The 25,738-nt window shown below is 39.6% G+C and overlaps 1 protein-coding gene across 1 annotated transcript; it reads right to left on the bottom strand.

Annotated features, from left to right (window-relative positions):
• Nucleotides 1-994: 994 nt before the first annotated feature.
• Nucleotides 995-3,965, bottom strand: LOC109461836 (P-selectin-like; the record flags this gene model as incomplete). The annotated part of the gene is made up of 7 exons (XM_019758304.1): nucleotides 3,836-3,965; nucleotides 3,547-3,684; nucleotides 3,203-3,340; nucleotides 2,892-3,029; nucleotides 2,541-2,711; nucleotides 1,762-1,935; nucleotides 995-1,083 (listed from the first exon to the last, which is right to left on the bottom strand). Coding segments are annotated over exons 1-7 (978 nt in total), but the record flags the coding sequence as incomplete, so codon positions are not given.
• Between the last annotated feature and the right edge of the window lie 21,773 nt (nucleotides 3,966-25,738).

The following is a 25,738-nucleotide window of genomic DNA, read 5'->3' as shown; positions in this document are numbered from 1 at the left end:
ACATTCTTATAAATCCGGATCCAAGTCCAGTGAACTGGTATGCATCACTACTGTTAACAGTACCTGTGATACTGTAAGACGGATCAGCAAGAAATCAGTAGAAGCAATGTTGCATTTATGACAAAAAAATAGTACACTGGCATGAAAAATATTGTCTTAATGTATATTATTATTGTTTATGACACTCAGTACTTTATAGGTCCAAGGAGGTTAAAATCAACCTCCTCATAGGACCTGTTCTGAACTGAAACTCGATTGTCTGAGGTACTATAAGCTACTTTCCCCCAAAACTCTCATAAACAACACTACGAAGCGCAGACACCACATTTGCGTTGCGCAGTAGAGGCCTCAAAATGGGAACACGATTGTAGTGCCTAATTAATACCTTTGAAAATCCTTTTTTCTCTTGAAAGTTTTGTTCCATTTTGGAGATTTTTGGGCTGGAAGGCACAGGTAGGGTCTAAACTTTCCTACATTGGTCAAGTTTTGTTTATTTCACCAGTTTAGTTGGCGTAGTGAGAGATGTGAGTGGTTAGGTCTTGTCTGGCCAGGCGGATGGATACCATGGAAAATGTAGGTCAAAGTTGAGGTTTTGTTACTATCATCAGCTGTGGCGGGAATTTGAGATGGTCGACCCCCTGTTTCCTTTCTATTTTTGGGAATCAGACCCTTGTGGTTACCTGGTGCAGAAAAATTTTTGAGATTGAAGTATGGGCAAGTACTTTCATGAGGACTTCTAATAGTGTATTTAAGCATGTGTTCCTATTGACAAATCTAATAGTACTGTCTGCCCTGAATACACAGCTCATATCAACATACACACCTTGTAGTGATGATGTTTTAAGAGAGACCCATCTGCCCATCGCCAGGAGTTTTCTTTTTTTAGACCGATCCAGTAGTCAGAATTCCTTCCAACCGTTCTTATCAGGTCTCTCAGAGCGTGGTCCAATTCCCTTGTCTTGGGCATGGCAAGTTTTGCTCCTTCAGACCTACAGGCTCCCTCGGCTTCACTGTACTGGCTTCGGTGAAAAGAAATCCGGATGCAGGTTTCAGCGAGTAGTTGGTAGTCGCCCCTGCATATAGCTAATTTAAAAACAGTCACACAGAACTTGAGGTCAGTATTATGATTATTGAATTTCAGTAAATCTGGTATAACTGTTTCTGTGTCATTCTGCATCTTATAATTCTTGGGAAATAGTCTTAGACTAGATTTTGAACACCTCAATATGCCAACATGCAAAAAATATCATCAAATTGAATTTGAGCATGTATTAAACTTTGATACAATCAGACACACAACTTGAAAAAAAGTAAAAACAAAACTTAAAGTGTATCAACTCAGTGAACCTCAAGATAGTTGTAATCAGTCAATTGGTGCAGCCAGTTGCCGCCGCGCTGCATGCCTGCGAAGCTGGTGTGTTACGCCGAATGGCGGTTATACCGGCTATACAGATACAGAAGCTGGTGTGTTATGCCAAAAGGCGGGTATACCGGCAATACTGATACAGAAGCTGGTGTGTTACGGTGAAAGGCGGTTATACCGGCTATACAGATACAGAAGCTGGTGTGTTATGCCGAAAGGCGGTTATACCGGCTATACAGATACAGAAGCTGGTGTGTTACGCCGAAAGGCGGTTATACCGGCTAATATATGCAGATACAGAATGATACAGAATACAGAATCATGGTACAAGTACTTGAATGCAAGGAAGATAAACTTGGCATTTTTCAATAGATGAAAGATATTGAAAGGATCCTGACCTTTGCATTTGGGAACACTGTCGCTCCATGTACCGTCTGGCTGGCAAACGATGTATTTTTCACCTACAAGCCTGTAGCCTTGGTTACAGCGGAACTCTAAGTAATTGTTTCCTTTGTTTCTTCTCTTTTTCATCTGGCCATTGACTGGGGGCTCAACTTTCTTGCATCCTGCAGCTAAAACATTAAAAATTGAAATAACATAACATTATCACTTACATGTATTAAATAGTCTCAGAAAACTTGAATGTGTTAAAATGACTCACACTCAATCACAGTGCAAATGATTCCATCTTTCTCCAAGGATATGTGAGATCTCAATGCTTGACACAAGCTACTAGACTAAGTATGTTCCTACTGTCTGATGCTGAGTTACTGGCCAGGGCTCGAAATACTGGGTGAGTGTGCACCTTAAGTTTATAATAGTGCACCTAAATTTGGAGCTGTGCACCCAATTTTTTTCTCTGAGTGCGGCAGTGCACCCAAATATTTTCTTAGGTTTGACATATGTAAAGATGTTAAAAGTATAGTAGTACAGCGTATTCTAAGTGTAAGAAAAAATAATACAACAATAGTGTTTTTCTTGAAATGAAACATACTGGTAATCATAGACATAGTTTTTGCAGACACTCTACTTATTTTATCTTATATGGTGCACCTAAAATATTTTTTGTTCACCCAATTTTTTAGGTTGGATGCACCCATTCCCAAAAATGAATTTGGAGCCCTGCTGGCCATGTGACATACAGCATTGCTCGATGTAAAACCCCTCAAATCATTACCTTTACATGTAGGGACACTGTCACTCCATGTACCGTCAGCCTGGCATGTGATGGTTTTAGCACCTACAAGATTGTATCCGTGGGCACATCTGAAGTTCATCACACCCTGGTAGTTACGGGAGCCGTCCATATAACCATAGACTGGAGGTCTCAGCTCCGTGCATTGTACAGCTGAAACAAAAATTAATCCCAACATTTTATAGCAGATATTTCAAAATTCAAAAAGTAGGAATCTGTTTTTGCATGAACTGTAGTTGATATACAATGATCTTTCTATAGTATTAGAATGATTCAAACCACAAAAATGAAAGCCAGTACCTTTACATGTAGGGACACTGCCACTCCATGTACCGTCAGCCTGGCATGTGATGGTTGCAGCACCTACAAGATTGTACCCACGGTCACATCTGAAGCGCATCATTCCATGGTAGTTACGGGAGCCGTCCATATAACCATTAATTGGAGGCCTCGGCTCTGTGCATTGTACGGCTGAAACAAAAATTAACACCAACATTTTATAGAATTCAAAAATAAAAGTAAGAATCTTTTTTAGCATGAACATCAGTTGATATACGATCTTTCTATAGATTGAAACCACAAAAACTAAAGCCATGTACATTGTAGAGTACCTTTACATGTAGGGACACTGCCACTCCATGTACCGTCAGCCTGGCATCTGATGGTTGCAGCACCTACAAGATTGTATCCACGGTCACAGCTGAAGTGCATCACACCCTGGTAGTTACGGGAGCCGTCCATATAACCATGGATTGGAGGCCTCGGCTCCGTGCATTGTACAGCTGAAACAAAAATTAAAGCCAATAATCTATAGCGGATAAGATATTTTAGAATTCAAAAGTAAGAATCTGTTTTAGCATGAACACCAATTGACAGTCATGATTGTACAATCTTTCTAATTGAAAACATAAAAATTGAAACCATATATTATATGTCTTTTGAACACTCAGTGTACCTTTACATGTAGGGACACTGCCACTCCATGTACCGTCAGCCTGGCATGTGATGGTTGCAGCACCTACAAGATTGTACCCACGGTCACAATTGAAGTGAACTGCTGCCTTGTACGAAAAGGACCCGTCCATATTACCATGGATTGGAGGCTTCAGCTCCGGGCATTGTACAGCTGAAACAAAAATTAAAGCGACATTTTATGACAGGAAAGATCTTTTTGAATTCAAAAGTAGGAATCTGTTTTAGCATGAACATCTCAGATTCAGTTGATATACAATCTTTCCATAGATTGAAACCACAAAAACTATGTACATGTAAAGTACCTTCACATGTAGGGACACTGCCACTCCATGTACCGTCAGCCTGGCATCTGATGTTTGCAGCACCTACAAGATTGTATCCACGGGCACATCTGAAGTGCATCACTCCCTTGTACAAACAGGACCCAGCCATATTACCATAGATTGGAGGCCTCGGCTTCAAGCATTGTACAGCTGAAACAAAAATTAACACCAACATTTTATAGAATTCAAAAATAAACGTAGGAATCTTTTTTAGCATGAACATCAGTTGTTATACAATCTTTCTATAGATTGAAACCACAAAAACTAAAGCCATGTACATAATAATACCTTCACATGTAGGGACACTGCCACTCCATGTACCGTCAGCCTGGCATCTGATGTTTGCAGCACCTACAAGATTGTACTCATGGGCACATCTGAAGTGCATCACACCATAGTAGGTACAGGAGCCATCCATATGACCATTCATTGGAGGCGTTGGTTTTGAGCACTGTTCAGCTGAAATTAAAATTAAACAAAAATTAAAGCGACATTTTATGGCGGAACAGATTTTTTAGAATTCAAAAGTAGGAATCTGTTTTAGCACAAACACCAATTCATTAAATATACAGACATGACTGAGTACAATCTTTCTCATTAAAACCATAAAAATTGAAGCCATACTGGTATTATAAAGATTTTTTTTAACACTCAGTGTACCTTTACATGTAGGGACACTGTTACTCCATGTACCGTCAGCCTGGCATGTGATGGTTGCAGCACCTACAAGATTGTACCCACTGGCACATCTGAAGCGCATCACTCCCTTGTACAAACAGGATTCGAACCCGATCGTATTACCATGGATTGGAGGCTTCGGCTTCAAACAATGTGCAGCTGGTAGAAAAATTGAAGCCAACATTTTATAGCGGCTAAAATTCAACTGTGAAATTCATTGTGAAAGTTAACTCTTAACACTTACAATGTCTAATTTTTTCAGTCATATATTTCAATGGTTACATTTCAGACCACTTTTTTTTTGGACTAAATTTCTCTTGAATCATGTTTTAAAGACTAACATGCACCTGTACATGTTGGAGTAATCCAAGTTCCATTAGTCTGAGAATAGTTTTATACCAACAGCATTATTTCACATCTAGGCTGGCCACAAAATCCTTTCTAAACATGAAATCAAAAAATAATGAAATATCTAGATCTTGTGCACAATGGTGACTGTGTCCTCATTAATAGCTCTTTCTTTATTGTGCAATGAAAACAATACCAACTGTCAGCTGTCAAGGGGGTCATGTAATGAAAAACACCCATAGACATCCTAACCTAAAAGGGCCATGCAGACACACACACACACACACAGATACCAAAAATTAGATTACATTTGTGGCGTCGGGTGGTGTACTGGTTAGAGCATTCGACTATGAAACGGGGAGACCCGGGTTCGATTCCGGGTCGTACCCGGAACAAGTCTGAACATGCGCCCCGACGTTGTGCCCTTGGGAAAGGCACTTTGCGCCACCCAGGTGTGAATGGGTACCTAACTTCGGTTGGGGAAAGTCGTACTGAGGTCACCTTGTGGCGCCGAATGGCAGCCGCACAGACCCTTGTGACAGTTCCACAAAAATTTGTGAAACAAATATGTGTATCATGTGTATTATTTGATTGTTGTGATTTGTATTGATTATTATGTGATACCCTGCATCAATTCAGCCTTATAAAGGCTGCGACTGCACGGGTACTGTTTGGACAATAAAAAAAATTAGATTAGAATCTGGCCGAAGAAAGTTTGCGTATAGGGGAGCATTTGCCTGGAACGGCCTACCTGCCACAGTTAGAGTGGCCACGTCTTACCTGTCGTTTAAGAAGGTTCTGAAACAACACTGCTGACCTCTGACCTCGGCCTGGCTTAACGACATTGATTTTCGGTAAACGATTTTGTTTTGATGCTTGGTTGTTTTGTAACTTTATGTATTGTTTAATGTGTCGGTTTCATTGTCTTCATGATTGTGTGCTTGTTAGCACTGGGGTTTCTACCCTGTTTAAATAAAACAGAAATAGATAAACTAGAAAGGCCGAAATTTGCTTGGGAGCAAATACAGCATATTTCAGTCATTTGCAAGTGGTGTATGTCAAATATGTTACTGCTATTCTGTAGACACACGTACAAGGTATCCTTATACCGAGTTTCAGATCATTTGGTTGTAATACCAGGGCTCAGGATCCAAAAATCCTTTTTTTGTCGAAAAATGCCCCCCCCCAAAAAAACCTTCATAAAAATTTTTCAAAGGCATGTTTCAAAAAAATGAAAAAAAAGCCTGGGGGTATTGACCCACTCTACCTCCATGCCAAATTTCAAGTCATTTGGCTGAAAAATGACAGAGTTAAATCCACTTGACTGTGTGGCAGGAGAAGGAGGAGAAGAAACATGAGAGAACACAATATATTGGTATGGACTGAAATATAATTATAAAACAATACCTCCATTTTTCATGCAGGTAATTACAGACCTTTGCAAGTTGGGGGCTTTCCAGTCCAAGTCCCGTCAGCCTGGCAGGTGACTGAAGAACGGCCGACCCGTGTGTATCCCGGGTTACACCTGAAGCGAAGCCCTTTACTGTAGAAGCCGTTGACGCCGGTCATAGTACCGTTTGCTGGAGCTGTCAGCTTGGGACATCGTACAGCTACAAAGAGAAACAAAATGCCATCCTTGTCAGATATTTAAAAAACATTTACTGTACATGTATCTGATACCAGCATCTGATTCCGGCCCAGAAAAGAACAAGAAACAGTCATGCCTTCGAATATCAGAGTTGTCAACCAAGAATTGAGGTGTTAAAAAACTCGTATTTCCCCAGAACTATATGATCGTAGACTGGAACTCGTTGCCACTAAGCACAGTTGGGGCATCATCACTAGAAGGCTTAAAAAACTGCAAGAAAATGTGCAAAAATTGAGTGCAACAAGTCGTTCGGTGTGATATAGCTAGCTGCCGCCACGCCGAGTGCCTGCGAAGCTGGTGTGTTACGCCGAAGGGCGGTTATACCGGCTATACCAATACAGATACTCTACATTAAATTTTACATCATTAGCTTTTAGTTTTGTTTTAAGTGCTCGACATCCAATGTGTAGAGATGATATGGTTCAACTTGTGCATTCTTTCTGGTACAACACTGGCAACCATAATTATTTGGAATGATTTTATTCAAGAAAAAACATCAAAACCCTTTTCTTACAACATTGAAATAGTAGAATCTGAGTGTTTGAGCATTCAGTTGATATGCACTCTTTCTAATAGTATATATGGAAGCCATAAAAGAATTAAAACCATTTACATGTACGTCGATGAAAGTTAGAAATTCAGGACTGGTAATAAGATACACCAAAAAGCAGTTCATCAAGCAACTGGATATGATTTATTTTTTTTGGAGACAGTCAGACATTTCAGCTAGCTAGTGACTGAGAGACCAGAGGAGAAATGCAGGTCTATAAGCACAAACTACTGATTGATACGCAAATCAAGTGAAAACAATTTTTTTGGAAGTCCAAAAAGAAACAAAATCTACAATCATCATGTAACGTTACATATTAAGCAATGAATATAATTGTACATACCGGTATAATATGCATTCAATACAAAGACTAGAATGATACCTGCAACTTTGTTTCACCATTTACATGTAGTACTGTACATTTACCTTTGCAAGTTGGGGCACTGTTGCTCCATGTACCATCTGTTTGACATTTGATGACTCTTGCACCTACACGAGTGTAACCACGGTGACAGTGGAAGTAGACCACTTTCTGTTTGGGCTTCATGCTACCCAAACCTGGATGGCCGTTGATGAGACCTTTCAATGTCGGGCATTCTACAACTGAAACACACAGTTGAAACAAGTAAAATCTGAGATTTTGTACCTCCGGGCTTTTTATTGTATATTTTTATATAGGGTTTTAAACAAAGAATTTATCGAGACAGGACACCCCTCTGTGTGAGGGGTCATATAGGTGGACCAGACCGCGAATAGCTTAAACACGCCAAAGGTCAACGGTCGCGACCACTTTCACGTTCAAAGGGGTGTTTTGGGGCCACCAAAAGGCACCATTTTCACGCCCGAAAACACATATACAATAAAAACTAAAGAACGTGCATCATCTGCAGCCCAATAGCAAAACATATACCTAGTCTCAAAAGAATCCACCCAAACGCGAGAAACAGCTGCGAACATGAAAATCTAAATCTCTCACAAAACCCTTCCGCGGAAGGATGTCTCCTCCCCCGGAGGTAATAAAGGACAAAATGTAGGTATGAAACACACACTCAGGTACAAAATCTACATCTTAAACAATGAATATAATAAATTAAATACATAATATGCATTCAATAAAAAAATAGCTTCATACGTACAACTTTGTTTCACTACTAGGCTAGCTATGATTTTGGAGTCCGCTATTATAAACAGAAGGTAATTCAAGATAAAAAGTTGACATCAAAACCCTTTTTTTAAATTTGAAATGCAGGAATCTGTTTGTTAATAAGCATTCAGTTGATATATACTCTTTCTATTCATGCCAAAAAAGAACCAAAGCCATCATGCATAATACAATCATGTCATGTACCTTTTTTGCAAGTTGCGACACTGCCACTCCATGTACCGTTTAGCTTCAGGCATGTGATGTATCTTGCTCCTACACGATAGTAACCATGGTTACAGCTGAAGTAGACCGCTTTCTGTTTAGACCTGGTGTGAACCATACTTGTTTTGCCATTGACAACATGTGTAAGTGTCGGGCATTCTGCAAGTAAAACACAGACTTGAAACTTTAAGGTAACATTTGCAAAGCAAATGCATAATGTTTACCGTAAAGTTTGCATATGGTCTGCTCTGTTAATTCTTACTCAAACACATTCATATATATGGTGACAGGAGCCTCAATCCCTTCTGCTATAAAATTGCAGCATGATGTAACCCAACACTAGTTACCATGGTAACAGATGACTGGTTCAGGTCATTGACCTTACTGGTTTGGAGAAGAAGAGGAAACGGAGCAAAAACAATGTAAACATGGTAAACATAATAATGTAAACATGGTAAACATAGTAATTGACCTTATTGGTTTGGAGAAGAAGAGGAATCGGAGCAAAAACAATGTAAACATGGTAAACATAATAACAGACAAATAAGAGTAATAATCTAGAATCTAGAGTCCTAAACTACAGGATTCTGTTTTAGCATGGACATGCACTCTTCCCATGTATTGAAGCCAGCAAAAACTTAAATTCGTGTACCTTTGGCTTTGCAAGTTGGGACTTTGTCACTCCATGTACCGTCTGCTCCACATGTGATTTTTGTCGCACCCACAAGCCTGTATCCATGGTGACAACTGAAGATTGCCAGTTTTAGGCTCCTGGACATATCGGTACGCCTATATGTATCGCCATTGGCGAGACGTGTCAGTGTCGGGCATTGTGCAACTGAAACATAGATTTTAGATAAAGGACAAAATTAACAATGACAATGAAGTTTATTGCATGCATATTCATAACCCAGTGGGGCTAAATGCACTCTTAAGTTACAAAAAAGGATTAACATCAAAGATAGTAACAAAATTCAAGCATCATCAAAATTTTCGGTCATTCTTGTCAACCTTCATCACGCAGATCGATACATAATGCACTCTGACTCTCCAGAAGGTTGCGAAGGTTGTGTGTATACTTACTACTGTGTGTATACATGTACCTTTTATTTGTTTGCAAGTTGGGACACTGCCACTCCATGCACCGTTTAGCTGGCATGTGATGTATTTTGCTCCTACACGAGTGTAACCAGGGTTACACCTGAAGTAGGCCACTTTCTGTTCAGGCCCGCCGTGAGTCATACCATTGACGAGACGTGTAAGTGTCGGGCATGCTGCAACTAAAACACAGATTTGAAACTAGAAACTCATAAGGTAACATTTGCGAAACAAATGCATAATGTTCACCTTAAAGTTCGCATATGGTCTGTTCTGTTAATTCTTACTCAAACACATTCATATATATGGTGACAGGAGTCTAAATCCCTCCTGCTATAAAATTGCAACATGATGTAACCTATGCCTGGTTCAGGTCATTGACCTTATTGGTTTGCAGAAGAAGAGGAAACAGAGCAAAAACAATGTAAGCACCGTAAACAAAATAACAGACAAATAAGATTAGGTATGAAACACACAGGTACAAAATGTACATCTTAAACAATGAATATACACATATTGACTATTGAGTATAATAATATGCATTCAATATAATAAATAGTAGATTGATACCTACACCTGCACCTACTGTAGTTTCACTACTAGGCTGGCTAAGATTTAGAACTTTGCTAAACAGAAGGTCAAACTACTAAGTATGTATAATCTAGAATCCTGAACTACAGGAATCTGTTTCAGCATGGACTAAAAAAAATGCACTGTGTATATATTGAAGCAAGCAAAAACTTAAATTCGTGTACCTTTAGCTTTGGCTTTGCAAGTTGGGACCTTGTCGCTCCATGTACCATCTGCTCGACAGGTGATTCTTCTCGCACCTACAAGCCTATATCCATGGTGACAAGTGAAGATTCCCAGCTCCTGGTTCCTGTACACATGCCTGTGTATATCGCCATTGATGAGTGTCGGTGTCGGGCATTGTGAAACTGAAACATAGATTTCAAACAAAGGACAAAATTAACACCAAAGATAGTACTAACAAAATTCAAGCTTTGTTCCAACATGTACACAAGAAAGGAACTCATCAAATTATGGTCGACCTTATCAACCTTCATCAGATATTTTTTATTTTATTTTATTGAAATTGCAACAATGCAATACACGCGGAACAGAGGAAGCTGTTGCTGGTGTTGTGTCCCGCACATAGAAACGAATACTGGACAGACAATACTCATTTTCACTTGAGTCTAGTGGGGAAAGTCGTGTAAAGTGCCTTTCCCAAGGGCACAAGATCGGTGGCATGTCAGGACTCGAACCCGGGACCTCTTGATTCCGAGTCGCGCACGCTGCCGTTGCGCCACACAACCCCACCGATATGTGATACACTCTGACTCTCCAGAAGCCACACTCTACAAAGCTCTCAATGGTATGTCCCCACCCTATCTCACTGCACTTTTCACTCAGCTATCTGAGTTACATATGCACACACAACACCCGCCTTAGAGCTCAAGGAGGACTACAGTTGCCAAAAGTTCAACTGGAGTACAGAAAGCGAGCTTTCTCGTACTCTGGCGGGATTCTTTGGAACAACTTACCATCTCACCTGAAATCGAGCTAGAACTTTTTTTTCTGAATTACCAACCTATGCATGTTGGAGACGTTCCACTCCAAGTCCCGTCAGACTGGCAGTAGAGTCTAGAACGGCCGACCAGCTTGTATCCTGGGTTACACCTGAAGTAAACCACGTTTCTGGAGGATTGGGAGCCAACAATGGATCCATTTGCTGGTGGTGTCAGCTTTAAACACTGCAGTGTAGTTGTCATCTTTGGTGGTTTGGTCGTCACTTGTGGCAGTGTGGTTGTCAGCTTTGGTGGTTTAGCTGTCACTTCTGGCAGCTTTGGTGGTTTAGCTGTCATGTCTGGCAGTGCGGTTGTCACCTTTACTGGTTTAGCTGTCACTTCTGGCAGTGTGCTTGTCAGGTTTGGTGGTTTAGGTGTCATGTCTGGCAGTGCGGTTGTCACCTTTACTGGTTTAGCTGTCACTTCTGGCAGTGTGGTTGTCAGGTTTGGTGGTTTAGGTGTCATGTCTGGCAGTGCGGTTGTCACCTTTACTGGTTTAGCTGTCACTTCTGGCAGTGTGGTTGACAGGTTTGGTGGTTTAGCTGTCACTTCTGGCAGTGTGGTTGTCAGGTTTGGTGGTTTAGGTGTCATGTCTGGCAGTGTGGCTGTCAGGTTTGGTGGTTTAGCTGTCACTTCTGGCAGTGTGGTTGTCAGGTTTGGTGGTTTAGCTGTCACTTCTGGCAGTGCGGTTGTCACCTTTACTGGTTTAGCTGTCACTTCTGGCAGTGTGGTTGTCAGGTTTGGTGGTTTAGCTGTCACTTCTGGCAGACTGGTTGTCACCTGTGGCAGTTTGGTTGTCAGGTTTGGTGGTTTAGCTGTCACTTCTGGCAGTGTGGCTGTCAGGTTTGGTGGTTTAGCTATCACTTCTGGCAGTGTGGTTGTTAGCTTTGGTGGTTTAGCTGTCATTTCAGGCGGTGTTGTCAGCTTTGGTGGTTTAGCTGTCACTTTTGGCAGTGTGGCTGTCCCCTTTCCTGGTTTAGCTGTCACTTCTGGCAGTGCGGCTGCCAGCTTTGGTGGTTTAGCTGTCACTTCTGGCAGTGTGGTTGTCCTCTTTACTGGTTTAGCTGTCACTTCTGGCAGCGTGGTTGTTAGCTTTGGTGGTTTAGCTGTCATTTCAGGCAGTGTTGTCAGGTTTGGTAGTTTAGCTGTCACTTCTGGAAGTGTTGTCACCTTTGGTGGTTTAGCTGTCACTTCTGGCAGTGAGGTTGTCAGCTGTGGCAGTTTGGCTGTCACCTTTGGTGGTATAGCTGTCACTTCTGGCAGTGTGCTTGTCCCCTCTGATGGTTTAGCTGCCACCTGTTGCAGAATAGTTGTCACCGGTGGCAGGCCTAGTGTGGTTGTCTCTTCTGACAGATTTGTTGTTCTTACAACATCGTGACTGGAGGTCTGTTGATGTAAAGCAAAAATGTGCTAATTCTACTAAATAACTATCAAATGCTGACAACAAAACAAAATGTAAAGGGGCTACCTCTGGTTGTAGACATAGACACAACTGTGTAAAACAAGAATCATCTTTAGTTAGGTTTTACTTACTTGACCTGCAGTTAGTGGCATGTACTCAGACATTGTCGCTGTTCCAGTCAATGGTGGAAACATGTCGGTTTCCTGATACAGTCTGGTTGCAGACACCAAGGCTGGTAGGTAGGTTGCAGTCATGTTCATATTCACAGGCATAGCAGTTGTCCAATTGCCTGTCGCAGCCATCCCAAACGGCTACAAAGATGAACATGCAACATCTATTGAGTCATTATTTTCTTTACTATGTTTACCTTCGCAGGTGGAAAACATTGTTTTTGCCCAGTTTCTTCTTCTTCTTCCATTCCATTGCATAAGGCCAATGACCTGAACCAGACAGCTATCACCATGGTAACTAGTGTTGCAGCAGACACCCTGTGGTGTTGGATTACTTGATGTAGCAAGGGACGGGTTATGATACATACTTTTTAACATGAATGTGCTTGAGTAAGAATAAACAGAGCAGTAGTTTTGTTTGCATTTGAAACAAGTGAAATCTGAGATTTTATACTTCCGGGCTCTTTATTGTATATTTTTATATAGGGTTTTAAACAAAGAATTTGTCGAGACCGGACACCCCTCTGTATGAGGGGTCATATACGTGGACCAGACCGAGAACAGCTTAAACACGCCAAAGGTCAACAGTCGCGACCACTTTCACGTTCAAAGGGGTGTTTTGGGGCAATCAAAAGACACCATTTTCACGCCCGAAAACACATATACAATAAAAACAAAAGAATGTGCATTATCTGCAGCCCAATAGCAAAATATATACCGAGTCTCAAAAGAATCCACCCAAACGCGAGAAACAGCTGCGAACATGAAAATCTAAATCTCTCACAAAACCCTTCCGCGGAAGGATGTCTCCTCCCCCGGAGGTAATAAATAGATAGATTGAATGATTAATTTAAGTAGAGAGAGAAAACTAACCATGTTGATATCAGCTGACATGTCAGATGTGTCCGTGAGATACATGATGATACCAGCTCCTGTACTTAAGAAGGCCAACACTGCCACAGCCATGATGATGATCAGGCGGAAACGATGAAATACCGTCTTGCATCTTGTAAAAAATCTGGAGATGTTTGTTTCATCGCTGGTATCTGTAAAGAACCAAAACATTTTGTATCAACTTGTGCATTGTGTCATCATAAATGATCTACAGAGAAATTTCATGTGTCTGACCGATGATGCTTAATACACGTCCATAAGTTTATTAATATATCAATGGCCTTCAAATTTGGCATATTCATCATCATTCATTGATCAACTATATTGGATATTGGTCGGGATTACAAGGTGATACCCTTTCAATAATTCAATACTAAATATATTTATAATTACAAGACGGTGTGTGTCTGGCCTCCATCCAGGTGATTTGAAGGGAATCACCAACTCCATACAGTAGGATTTGGACTATCACAAAAGGCATGCCCCTACAGTACTCTTTTTGAAAAGGTGTGGTGGGTTCTTTTATCATGTGTGGGGCGTGGCTCTCCTAGAAGACAGGACCTCCATTTATCGTCCTATTCTAGGGATGTCCCTAACCAAAGCTCGTTTCCACCTGAGCAAAGTGTCAGGATAGTCCTGTTAAGTGCCTGAAGGACACAAGAACAGTGCCATAGCAGGATTCGAACCCAGGACCTGAGTAATTGGTTCTGAGCCAAACACTCAAGACCCCATCGTGTACATTACACACATTCAACTTTTAAGCTTTAAAAAGCATGCCATGCATTTGTAATTTGAATTCTGATCACTCAGTTATTATGATCATTCATGATTCTAGCATTTTTGCTAAAATGATTACAAGTCAAAAGTCAAACACAAATGTAAATACACATTTACCTTGCTTAAAGTTTAAACTTTTGGTCCAACACAAAAAAATTCTCTTACCTAGAGCTTTCGATCAGTCACTCTGGTCACGTGGCTTCTTTGACGTCGAAAGCTCTAGGTGAGAGAACTTTTTTGTTTTGGACCAAAAGTTTTAACTTTAAACATGTAACTACCAACACAGATGAACTTTCATGATAGCACACGTTTACCTTGTCGGAAGGCACCAGGTACATACAACATATTGTCAACAAGACCAGGAATGTTGTCTGGAGTTTTGGGGAAGGTGTGGTCTGATGATGATGATCCTGTATTAGCTGACTGTGGAGGTAGCTTGATGTCATCTTTGTTCACATAGTTGTACACGTTGCTGTCGTCAGAAGACACATCTGTTCCGTCTTCGGTTTTCTTGCCTTGGAAGAGAAGGAACATTGGTAGATGTATTTTAATTTTTTTTTGTCTAAGGCCACAGCGACTTCATTTTATGGATGACATCCGCGCGCGCATTGATTTCCGCCTGTTCTCAAAAAAAAAAAAAGATCACGTCCACTGAGGCTCTAACCTGGCTCTTAGGCCTGGCCGTAGTCCATGGTAGTTAGCGACAATACAGAGCCGGGCACCCAGGCTACCGAAGCTCCACGACTCAAGAACTCAGTACATACGTACAGTGCCGATTCATAAATTCTGCAAAATGCCAGCATGTACCGGCTTGTCGTATACTCCGCTATTAGTACTACCGCAAATTCACAATTGTATTCCTGTGGTTTAGCATTTTTATTTTTGACCGGAATTTTTTTTATTCGCCCTCACGCACTAGTTTGAGGGTCTTCAGAGGATGTCATCCATGAAATTAAGACGGTGTGGCCTAATTGTGGATAAAACTAAGTTACAGTCAAAACAATGGACATAATTGAAAAAGGACATGGTGACATATCTACTAGTACTCAGACTATAACAAGCATAACAGTTACATATAGCTCCTATATAACAAAATTTTTAATACACTAAAATCATAAAATGTTTATTTATATCACATTACATATTCTTGACTAAATAGTCTTATAAACAGCCTTATAAATGACTTATGGAAATGAACAAACTGATACCTTCATCATACGAATGTGCCCTCCCCACTAGCTCGCGTCAACACAGCCAGAAAAGACATGTTAACGTTCACTGAAAAGGCTTAGAGGTCGAAGTCCTTTGCTGATGCCATTCCAATAATTTCTTGGCATTTTTAATACTTATAAAATGCCCCAAATGGAAGGTATAAGCAGAAAGTTTGGCGATGTTGACAATAGGCTTAATATATGAAGACTCGCGCCATATGGTGACCTCTGACCTCTTGCGACACCCTGGTTATTATGATCAATGCTAAATATGTCAGCTTAACCTCTACGTTGTATAGTACATTAATTACCAAGACCATGAACTTGTTCACGGTAGCGTTTGTGTGTTGTTGTTAAAGCAGCATAAACTAAGAATCTATTAAGGGATTTTATGGCGTTAAAGACTCTCTCTACCCTAAATTATCCTGGTATCCAGACTATCGTGGCTGGGGCAGGCTGTCTTCGGAGCTCTAGTTGTTTTTCTCCCGCCCTGCTCAACAGTCCGCCCGGTAGGAGTGTTACGCCTGTAGGAGTTTTGCATGTCAGGAGTTGATCGTGGTGGGGCTAATTTACCCTGGATGCCAAACTAGTATCGGGCCGTTAGCCGTTTTCCTTCGGCATCCGAGAGCCCTTCGCCCGCCCGCCTAAATTACGGGGGAGTTGAGCCCGGGGTGAGTTTGGCTGGCCCTTTACTAGTCCGGTCAGCCAAACTCCCCCCGGGCTAGACTCCCCCGTAGCGGTAATTTACACCAGCGGGCGGAGGGCTCTTGCGGCCCGGACAACGAGTTTGGTTTCCAGGGTAGGGCTAGTTCAACTCCCGTCGTGCAAAACCTACCGCGGGGAACCTAGCTGAGTCGAGCGGGGAAGAGCTCCTGCAGCCCCGAAGAGAACCCGTCCCAACCACGTCTGTCCACGATAGAATGGACCCCATGATGATCCAGTGCTTCAAGGACGGTTACAGCAGGAGAAACTATTGCATAGGAATTTTCCATTACGAGCCTTGTCCTCGTCAACCTTACTTCATACATTTCTAAACAGTTTTGAAGGACAAACAAGCGTGTAAAAATATGTACATTACATTACATACTAGTACATACATACATTACATAGATACATTGTATGGAGATCGACATTAGCTAAGTATTCAGAATCATACCAAATGCATAGATGGGTGAACTGTGCACCACATAGAATGAACTAAAATGTATTTAGTTTACTTGCCGTTAGAAATTACTTTTTAAACAAAGATACTAGTTTTTTATAATTTTTTACTAAAATCTTAGTTTTCATGACTGTTATAGCTACTTGAGAATTCAAGACACGACAGGAAGAATGTCCAGACTGTGCATGATGTACAAAATGACTAATAAACTGGTGGACGTACCAACCACTAAGTATCTGATACCAGCCCAGAATAGAACAAGAAACAGTCATGCCTTCAAATATCAGAGTTATCAACCAAGAATTGAGGTGTTCAAAAACCGTAGTATTTCCCAAGAACTATCGTAGACTGGAACTCGTTGCCACCAAGCACAGTTGGGGCATCATCACTAGAAAGCTTTAAACAACTCTTGCAACAAGAATTCTGAGATCTCATACCTCCATGAAATATACATGTATGAGTTTTTGTAAATGTTTTTTGTCTCATGGACTATGGAAATAAGGTCGTAATTAGCACAATCTAGTTCAATTTATGGTTTTCTAAATTCAAATTACAATATTTTTAATGTAAAATTCCTCTCCTTTGTCATACTTTATTTCAACACGTCTTCATTAATTATGCAAATGAACTCTACATTAACATAATATAGACATAGTGATGTTAACCTTTAAGTAACTTACACATGTCACAAGGTATAAAATTCCCATCATTCACCAATAAGGAGTCACAGATTTTAGACATCAATTATGCAAATTAGGTCATCATTTGCATAATTGGTATCTTTTGATGTTCCATCTGCCATAGATTACATACAGATATACTCATATAGATACAGATACAGACACATACCTCTGTTATCTTCCTGTGGTGAAGCACTAGGTCCAGGCCCATACGTCTGGTTGTGAACCAGCCCAACGACTGTCCGTCCCACAGTTACTACACTGTTCCTACTTCCACCGGATGGGTTTCCATCGTCCCTGACGGCTTGCCGTAGAGACAACTCCCGGTTGATTTCAGCTTTGTCTACGTAATTGTACATGTGAATTTCGGATTCGTCCTCGTCTCCATTGTTTGGTGTGGATTCAGCTGCGAAAAGTACCAAAAGTTCTGTGTTATCAAAGAGAAAACAGTGTACAATGTTTTTCTATTTAAGGTTAGGCCACACCAATTTGATATGTTAGCTGTCGGATTCGCCTCTTCATTTTTTTCTGATTTGCAAAAAAAAATCTGTTTCTGAATCAACTAAAAATGCTGATATTTTGCCCCCAACAGTTGAGGAAAGTCCTTTTCTTCCTAGCTGTTACAGTTACCATTTATCAATGCAGTGCTTTGATTAAAAGTTCAAAATTCATTGCTTAGATAGTAACCCAGCCTTTTGTGTTGACTTCGTGGCTCCTATCATAGCATTTGGGGCTATAAGAGGACGCCTAGACCTGTTTTTATTTTTTTTGCCCTGTCGCTTCATATTTTTTGTGAAAAAATTCGAGAACAAACAAATTAAATTAGTGTGGCCTTACCATATATTCTCTATAAGACCACCGATCGAGTTGGAAAAGCTGTATATATGTACAAGTCAGCCAAAATAGGGTGTATGACATACTACATGTATGAGGACTAGGTTCCCCTATTTCGTTTCATTTCGTCCCATTTCGTTCCATTTCGCACTTTCTGTACACCGGGAATAGGGTTGCGTTGGGGCAGTAACCTGTCGTGGGTAGCTTGACACATCCCCTTTCTATCTCCTTTCCTCTGTCTCCATACAGTTGAAAAATTAAAAATAAAATATCCGTAAATAATTTCATCAGGTTGGTAAACGACTGAATAGCAAAGTTCTTTCTATCACAACCATTTATTTTTCAAGCCAACGTTTCGATGACCTTCTGTCATCTTCATCAGGACAATTCTGACTGGTGTAATGTGCACTGACGCTAGATGTTACTTGGTGCATAGTGCACTAAAGGTGTTACATAGTTCAGAGTGCACTTAAGCTAGTTTTGTCTGTTTACAATGAACTATGTAACACCTTTAGTGAACCAGTCAGTATTGCCCTGATGAAGATGACAGACGGTCACCGAAACGTTGGCTTGAAAAATAAATGGTTGTGATAGAAAGAACTTTGCTAAAAATAAAATAGTTTTTCCTGTCTAGTTTTCCTCTTTTTTTGATACCCCAGTTAAAACGGGTTCAGACATAAACTAAGCTTAAAGTTACCCACGACTTGTGGTTATCATGGGAGAAATTCATGATATAGTGATGCAGCAAAAATAGATTTTAGTATGATGATGAAATGTATAATGTAAAACTGAATACTGTCTAGAACAATACCTAGAGCACTGTGACTTCGAGCAGCGCTCCGCTATTAGTAAAATTAGAATCAGTGCCCACCCCCTGGAAATCGAAAAAAGGCGATATATGAAACTACCTGTGTCGGAGAGAATTTGTAAATATTGCTCCTCAAATGCAGTGGAAGACGAAATTCATTTCATCTCTAACTGTCCATTTTATGACGACATCAGAAAACAATTATTTAGCACCGTGTCCAAAATGCTCCCTTACTTCCCCACCGTTCCCTACCACACACAAAAAACATTTTTACTACTAAAATCAAAGAACCCACATATTATAGAAGAAGTGGGTAAATTCGTATTCCACTGCCTAAAAGAAGTTTAAAATAGAAGTCAAGCCCAGTAAATCTAGTACCATGCATGTTGTAGAATATAGTATAATGCTAGACGTAGATATAGTCTCACATACCACTGTATTTTCTTTCTTATGTTGTTTGTAACTGCAATTAGCCCTCGGGCATGTATTTGCAATAAACTTTCGTTCTTATAATATAGTAAATCTCACCTGTATTAAAGACTTGGAATGGAAGTGATGGCAAAGGCCGACAGGCCTTGTTGTCGCCACTGTGAGCCATCCGACTCGGATGGTTTTTCGTTGTGCTCATGGTCGGAACGGAACTAAATTGATGGTAGGGTCGTGTGGCGTAACTGCAGAGTGCTCGACTCAGAATCAAGAGGTCCCGGGTTCGAGTCCTGACATGCCAGCGATCTTGTGCCCTTGGGAAAGGCACTTAACACGAACACTTAACTCAAGTGAAAATTAGTATTGCCCTGTCCTGTATTCATTCTCTGGGTAGGTGGTTGCATAACGTACGTTGAAAAACCACGAGTGTGCCGTCGCCAGGTGTTGTCATGAATTGTTGGAATAAAAAAAAACAACTAGTAAATTGATTTAAAGGCAAGAACAACAGGCGTCAGTTGATCAAGGAGTTGCGCAGTCCCTACACCTAAAATTGCTTGCACATCAAACAGAAATACTCAGTTTTTGCTTGAATCAGTTAGCTGAATTCAGGGGGGGGGGGAGATAACCAGACACAAAATAGAAACGTAAAATTACCTTGAAACAATGTTTAAATGCTGCATGTGGCATGAGCTTATAAAGGACCAAATCGTACTGGTGAAAGAGTAGCGGGTTGGTTTTTAAGCGTTATGAATTTATGAATATCTTCTACGTCTTATCTAGACTTATTAGTTGAGAATTATGACTAATTCATAGCACATTTCGCGGAATAAGTGTAAATTATTCTATGTGTTTATGAATTGTTAGAAAGAACTCATAGGAAATATTTGAAGAGCCATTGAATGAGATAGGAATGGGTACACAACAAATTAAAACTACTGACAATGAACGTTAGTGGTAAGGTTGTTTACATGTTTACGTGTTGCCATTTTCGACGTTTTCGAGGAATCAAAATGCAATACAAAAGTATTGACTTCAAGCAAATATTACTCTCCAAGCAGTAGTTTTTTTTTTTTTTTGGTTTGGTGGCTAAAAAATTCAGTGCAAAAGAGAAACCCCAATAAAAAAAGCCTAAAAACACGCTAAAAATACCCCCAAAACCCAAACCTCTGCTTGGAGAGTAGCAAATCTTCCCATGCAAATCAAATCAAATTTTGTTTTCTGCTTTCAGAGCCTTTAGTATGTGATCAAAGGAAATCACTCTTTGTAACTTTAGTACCGCAGTTTGATCATTCGCTATCAGTTTGATACGCTCTGCCTTTTAACCAACAACAAAAAGCATGTAGTGATTGGTCTGCGCTGCAGGTAGTAACATCGCAAAGAACAAACTGCGCTCGTACAGACTATTCAAATCTACTTATAATGAAGAACATTATCTTAAAATCCCAAACGAAAGTCAAAGAACCACCATCACCAAACTACGAATCAGCTGTCATAAACTCAGCATCGAAACAGGAAGGCACAACCGCACACCTCTGGAGCAAAGGATTTGCCAATTTTGTAGCTCAAACAAAGCAGAAGATGACGCCCACTTTGTTATTGATTGTAGTTTATATAATAATGAAAGAAATGATCTTTTTAGATATATTACAAGTACGTTTCCATACTTTCAATACTTGTCTAATATTGAAAAATTTATCTTTCTTATGCGCTTTTATCATCCTGTACTATACAAATCCATTTCAAATTATATTTTTAACATCACTAAGAAACGAGAAGAAGCCGAACCTCTGTATTAGTGTAGTTTTAGAGCTGTTAGTACTACAAACATGTATATTATCTATTTCATCTGTTGACCTGTACTTAGCCCAATAGGGCATGGATGTACAATAAAGGTTATTATTAACGAATGTTAACGAATTGATATATACGTTGAGATATGTTGAAAACACTGCGCACACATGCGAAGCGATTATTTTTTGCTGGCAAATTCATCTGCGTTGGTAGAAAACCTTCTTGTTGCGTTGCAACTACTGTTATTTTTTCTGTAAATAATTTCATCAGGTTGGTAAACGAATGAATAGCAAAGTTCTTTGATCACAACCATTTATTTTTCACGAGCCGAGGTTTCGATGACCGTCTGTCATCTTCATCAGGGCAATTCAGACAGTGCACTGTGAACCATGTAACACCTTAGTGCACTATGCACCAAGTAACGTCTAGCGTCAGTGCACAGTAAACCAGTCAGAATTGTCCTGATGAAGATGACAGACGGTCATCGAAACGACGGCTCTTGAAAAATAAATGGTTGTGATCAAAGAACTTTGCTATTTACTGTTATTTTTGCTCGACTAACATTAAACATAAAAATAGAAAAACATGCAACTCATAACGAAAGATAATCTATTGTTGACATCAACCATATCATTTCTGACAGGTTGTATGGATATCTACTGTATTGATTGCACAATCGTTTCTAAATGAAAAATGAAAATGAAATGAAAATGGTTCTAAATTGGTGTAAGGAATGTCCGGCCCCAAAACAACGCGAACTCACCAATAGGTTTCACAAAACTTTAATCTCAGCAAGTAACTCCACGTTATTGGGTACAAAATTGGTCATGTGTTTCCAACGTCAACATGAATGAATGAATGAATGAATGAAAGCTCAAAATACAAACCATAAATGACATAAATAGGCTACAAACCAGTCTTTTAATGTACAAGATAATAAATAAATGTCCTTGCCTTCCTGAAACCTTCCACGAAACCTACACCTTCTTATTAAACTCAGACGTCCACAACCACTTTACACGCCAATGCAATTATTTAAGGCCATCCAATGCGAAATCGAATCTACGTCAATTTACAATCACGTACAGGGGCCCAACAATTTGGAACAACCTAGGTAGAACTTTACAAATTAGTCTCTCCGTCACCATCTTCAAAAATCATACTAAAGTAGCTTTCATAAATAACCCCAAACATTCTTAATTTTTGTTTACGTTTCCTTGTTTACTACTTTTCATTACTACTTTTCATTATTGTAGATAGTATTGTATCTTATTGTTTTGTTTCATTTACCCGTTACTTAAATTTCTTATTTATCCGATTTATTTGAATTGTTAATCACGTTATGAAGGGAGGCCTCCTCATAAGCATTTTTATGCTTCCGGCCTCCCTGCACTGTTACATTTCATTTATATTTTCTTGTATCTGTATTGTTACATTATATTTTAAAGTGCGAATAAAACTGAAACTGAAAAGGAATTTGACGTAGTTAGTAATGAACCCTTTATCATTGAACCACTAATCATATTCAAGTTATTATATTATTACATTATAGTATAGTTAAAATGCTCAGGTGATAGTGACAGTCGTCTAATTTGATTTTTGTAAAAAGGAAATCCCAAATCACAATCTCATTCTTGGAAATTTTAGACTAATTATTGAAGTGTGTTACTGGCATTTCAAAGTTGAGTTGACCCCCCCTCCCCCTACATTGGACACTGCAAGTATTTTTTATGGATGACATCCGCGCGCGCATTGATTTTCGCCTGATTTGGAAAAAAATGAAATTTTGTTGCCTTCTGACATTGGTCAACATGTCGAAAATGGGAAGGTGGGTGGCAGATAACTATGCAAGTAATGACTCTGATTTAATGTTTTGTTTCTTACTTTGATGCAGTGATCTGTGATGCTGGCTATGTACATGTGATGTTCCCACTGAATAAAAACCAATGATTGAGTCAAAATTTTCAAATGTAGGAACCTTGTTTTTTTCGGCCCGCCTTGTTTTTTTTTCGCCCGCTCGCATTAGATTAGAGTCTGCGGAGGATGTCATCCATAAAATTTACTTGCTGTGGCCTAAACGTTGAGATATAACATGGAATAAAACTGACGAATGTACTGGAATTTTGTATATTTTATTACATACATTCTAGATACCCCTCAGAAACGAAAATAACCTTTGTATACAAATCCCCAAAAGTTCTAGAACACAGAACGCCTTCCTCCTCAGAGCCACCCTTTTATGGAACTCCCTACCAGTTGACATACAATCAGCCCCTACACTTTTTTCTTTTAAAGCTGAGGCCACACCAATTTAATTTGTTGGTTCTCGGATTCGCCTCTTCATTTTTTCCTGATTTGCAAAATGCTCATATTTTGCCCTGAACAGTTGAAACCAGTCCTTTTCTTCCTAGTCGTTACAGTTATTCCATCTTTCAATGCAGTGGTATCATTAGAAGTTCAAAATTCATTGTTTAAATTTTGAACCAGCCTTTTGTGTTGACTTCATACCTCCTATATCGTAGCATTTGGGGCCATACCTCCTATCGTAGCAATGTCGCTTCATATTTTTTTCTGAAAAAATCCGAGAACCAACAAATTAGATTGGTGTGGCCTGAAGTATGGAAATCCCTTGGGGATCCATATTCTGTTTAACATATTATATTTGTATCAAATCCGATTAAAATATTACATTTTGTATCTCGGCAACCATGTATATACTAGGACTCTACCATTGTATTATTGTACTTTTAAAAAATGTATGTATATATTATTGCACTATTGTATGTAAACTGTATTTCTCACTAAGTATGTAATTTGTAATATGTATTCCTATGTATGTTTAACAATTTACAATTTTCATCTTTCCAGGGTGTCCCTTAGTAATAGTCTTGGACTAGTTGGGACATCCTGGCTTCTTTGTAAGCCGAATAAATAAATAAAGAAACAATATATTTACGTAATGCTAATTGAAAGTGCCTAACAGTCTTACTTTGTTACGTGCCTACTGAACACTTTTTAAATTGCTACAACATCTCTGAGCTCTGACATAAAAGACTATTCCACGGTACAGTTATTCTTTCTAAAAGATATGTTCACATCAAATTGTAGTGTCACAATACTTTTAATCGAATCTTAATATTTCTGCTCGTATTATTGTTTATTGTTTATTTGCTGGATCTCCATTAGTGAGTATGCATTCTTCATATACTGCACTATTCTTCCTGTGTATTGTGGTAGTGCCCTCGGCGCATCGTTATGTCAACTTTGAGTTTTCATATGTTAATTATCATGAAAGTTCTCTCACCTAAAGCTTTCGACCAGTCACTCTGGTCTTCCTCAGTAGACTGACCCAGTGAAGCTTTGCTTGTCACGTGGCTTCTTTGAACCACGACGGGGGCCGACATCGTCTGCCAGGTACCTTTGACACAGTGGTGACGTCACACTTCAAAAAAGCCACATGACAAGCTTCACTGGGTCAGTCTACTGAGGAAGACCACAGTGACTGGTCGAAAGCTCTAGGTGAGAGAATTTTTTGTGTTGGATCAAAAGTTTTAACTTTAAACATATGTTAAATATATTTGCTGTTAAAATAAGTTATGACCTTGAGTGCAGCACTATTCTGTCCTTTACTGTTTTGTTGTGTATTGATGAATAAAAAAATGTTTAAGCTTCTGTGTTATCATTTAGGGCAACTTTTACAGGTTTTCTTCCACAACCACCCACCACTTTTCTGTGGAAAGTGACTCTGTGTAGCTTGGCAGATGAAACTCATCTTATAACAGCATCTAGTGTCGTCCCACATTGGGGTGCCTGTGGGCCCTGACCAGTACTGTCCACAGTCAGACTTTTCAGGTGGATTGTTTGGCTCGTTTGGATTCCATCCCTAATAAAAAACAGTAATGCCAACAAAAGCAACATGACATAATTATCTTTAATCTGAGTGTATCCTTTTCTATAACCCATTTCTAAGATTTCTGTCAATGAAAACATACTTTTATCCAAAATGGCACGTTGTGTGGTTCAATTAAGTGTCAATGGTTAGTATATACTCATAATATCAATTTGTTAGCAATATCTACATGTATAGTGACAGGAGAAACAGGTGAGAGTAAAACCATAAAGTATGAGGAACATCAAAGAGGTTGAAGTCCGTACTTGTCTTCTCAATGACTCATGTAATCAAGAGCACACAGACCGTATTAGCATACGTCGGTGAAGGTTACACATCCAGGTAATAAGATACAAAACAAAACAGTTAATCAAAGCATGGAGGTAGAAAAAAGAGATATCTTTTTTCTACCTCCATGCTCAAAGCAACTGATATGATTTTGTAAACGGTCAGACGTTTCAGGTAGCAGCCACTACCTTTCGTCAGTGACACTGGAGACTTGCATGTCAGAAAGGCAGGTTTATAAGCACGAACTATTGGTTGATATGCAAAATAAGTGAAGACATTTTTTTTGGAAGT

The sequence above is a fragment of the Branchiostoma belcheri genome, unplaced genomic scaffold (genome assembly GCF_001625305.1).
Source record: "Branchiostoma belcheri isolate BF01 breed outbred unplaced genomic scaffold, Haploidv18h27 scaffold97, whole genome shotgun sequence".
Lineage (NCBI taxonomy): Eukaryota > Metazoa > Chordata > Leptocardii > Amphioxiformes > Branchiostomatidae > Branchiostoma > Branchiostoma belcheri.
This window is presented reverse-complemented; position numbering and strand designations above follow the sequence as displayed.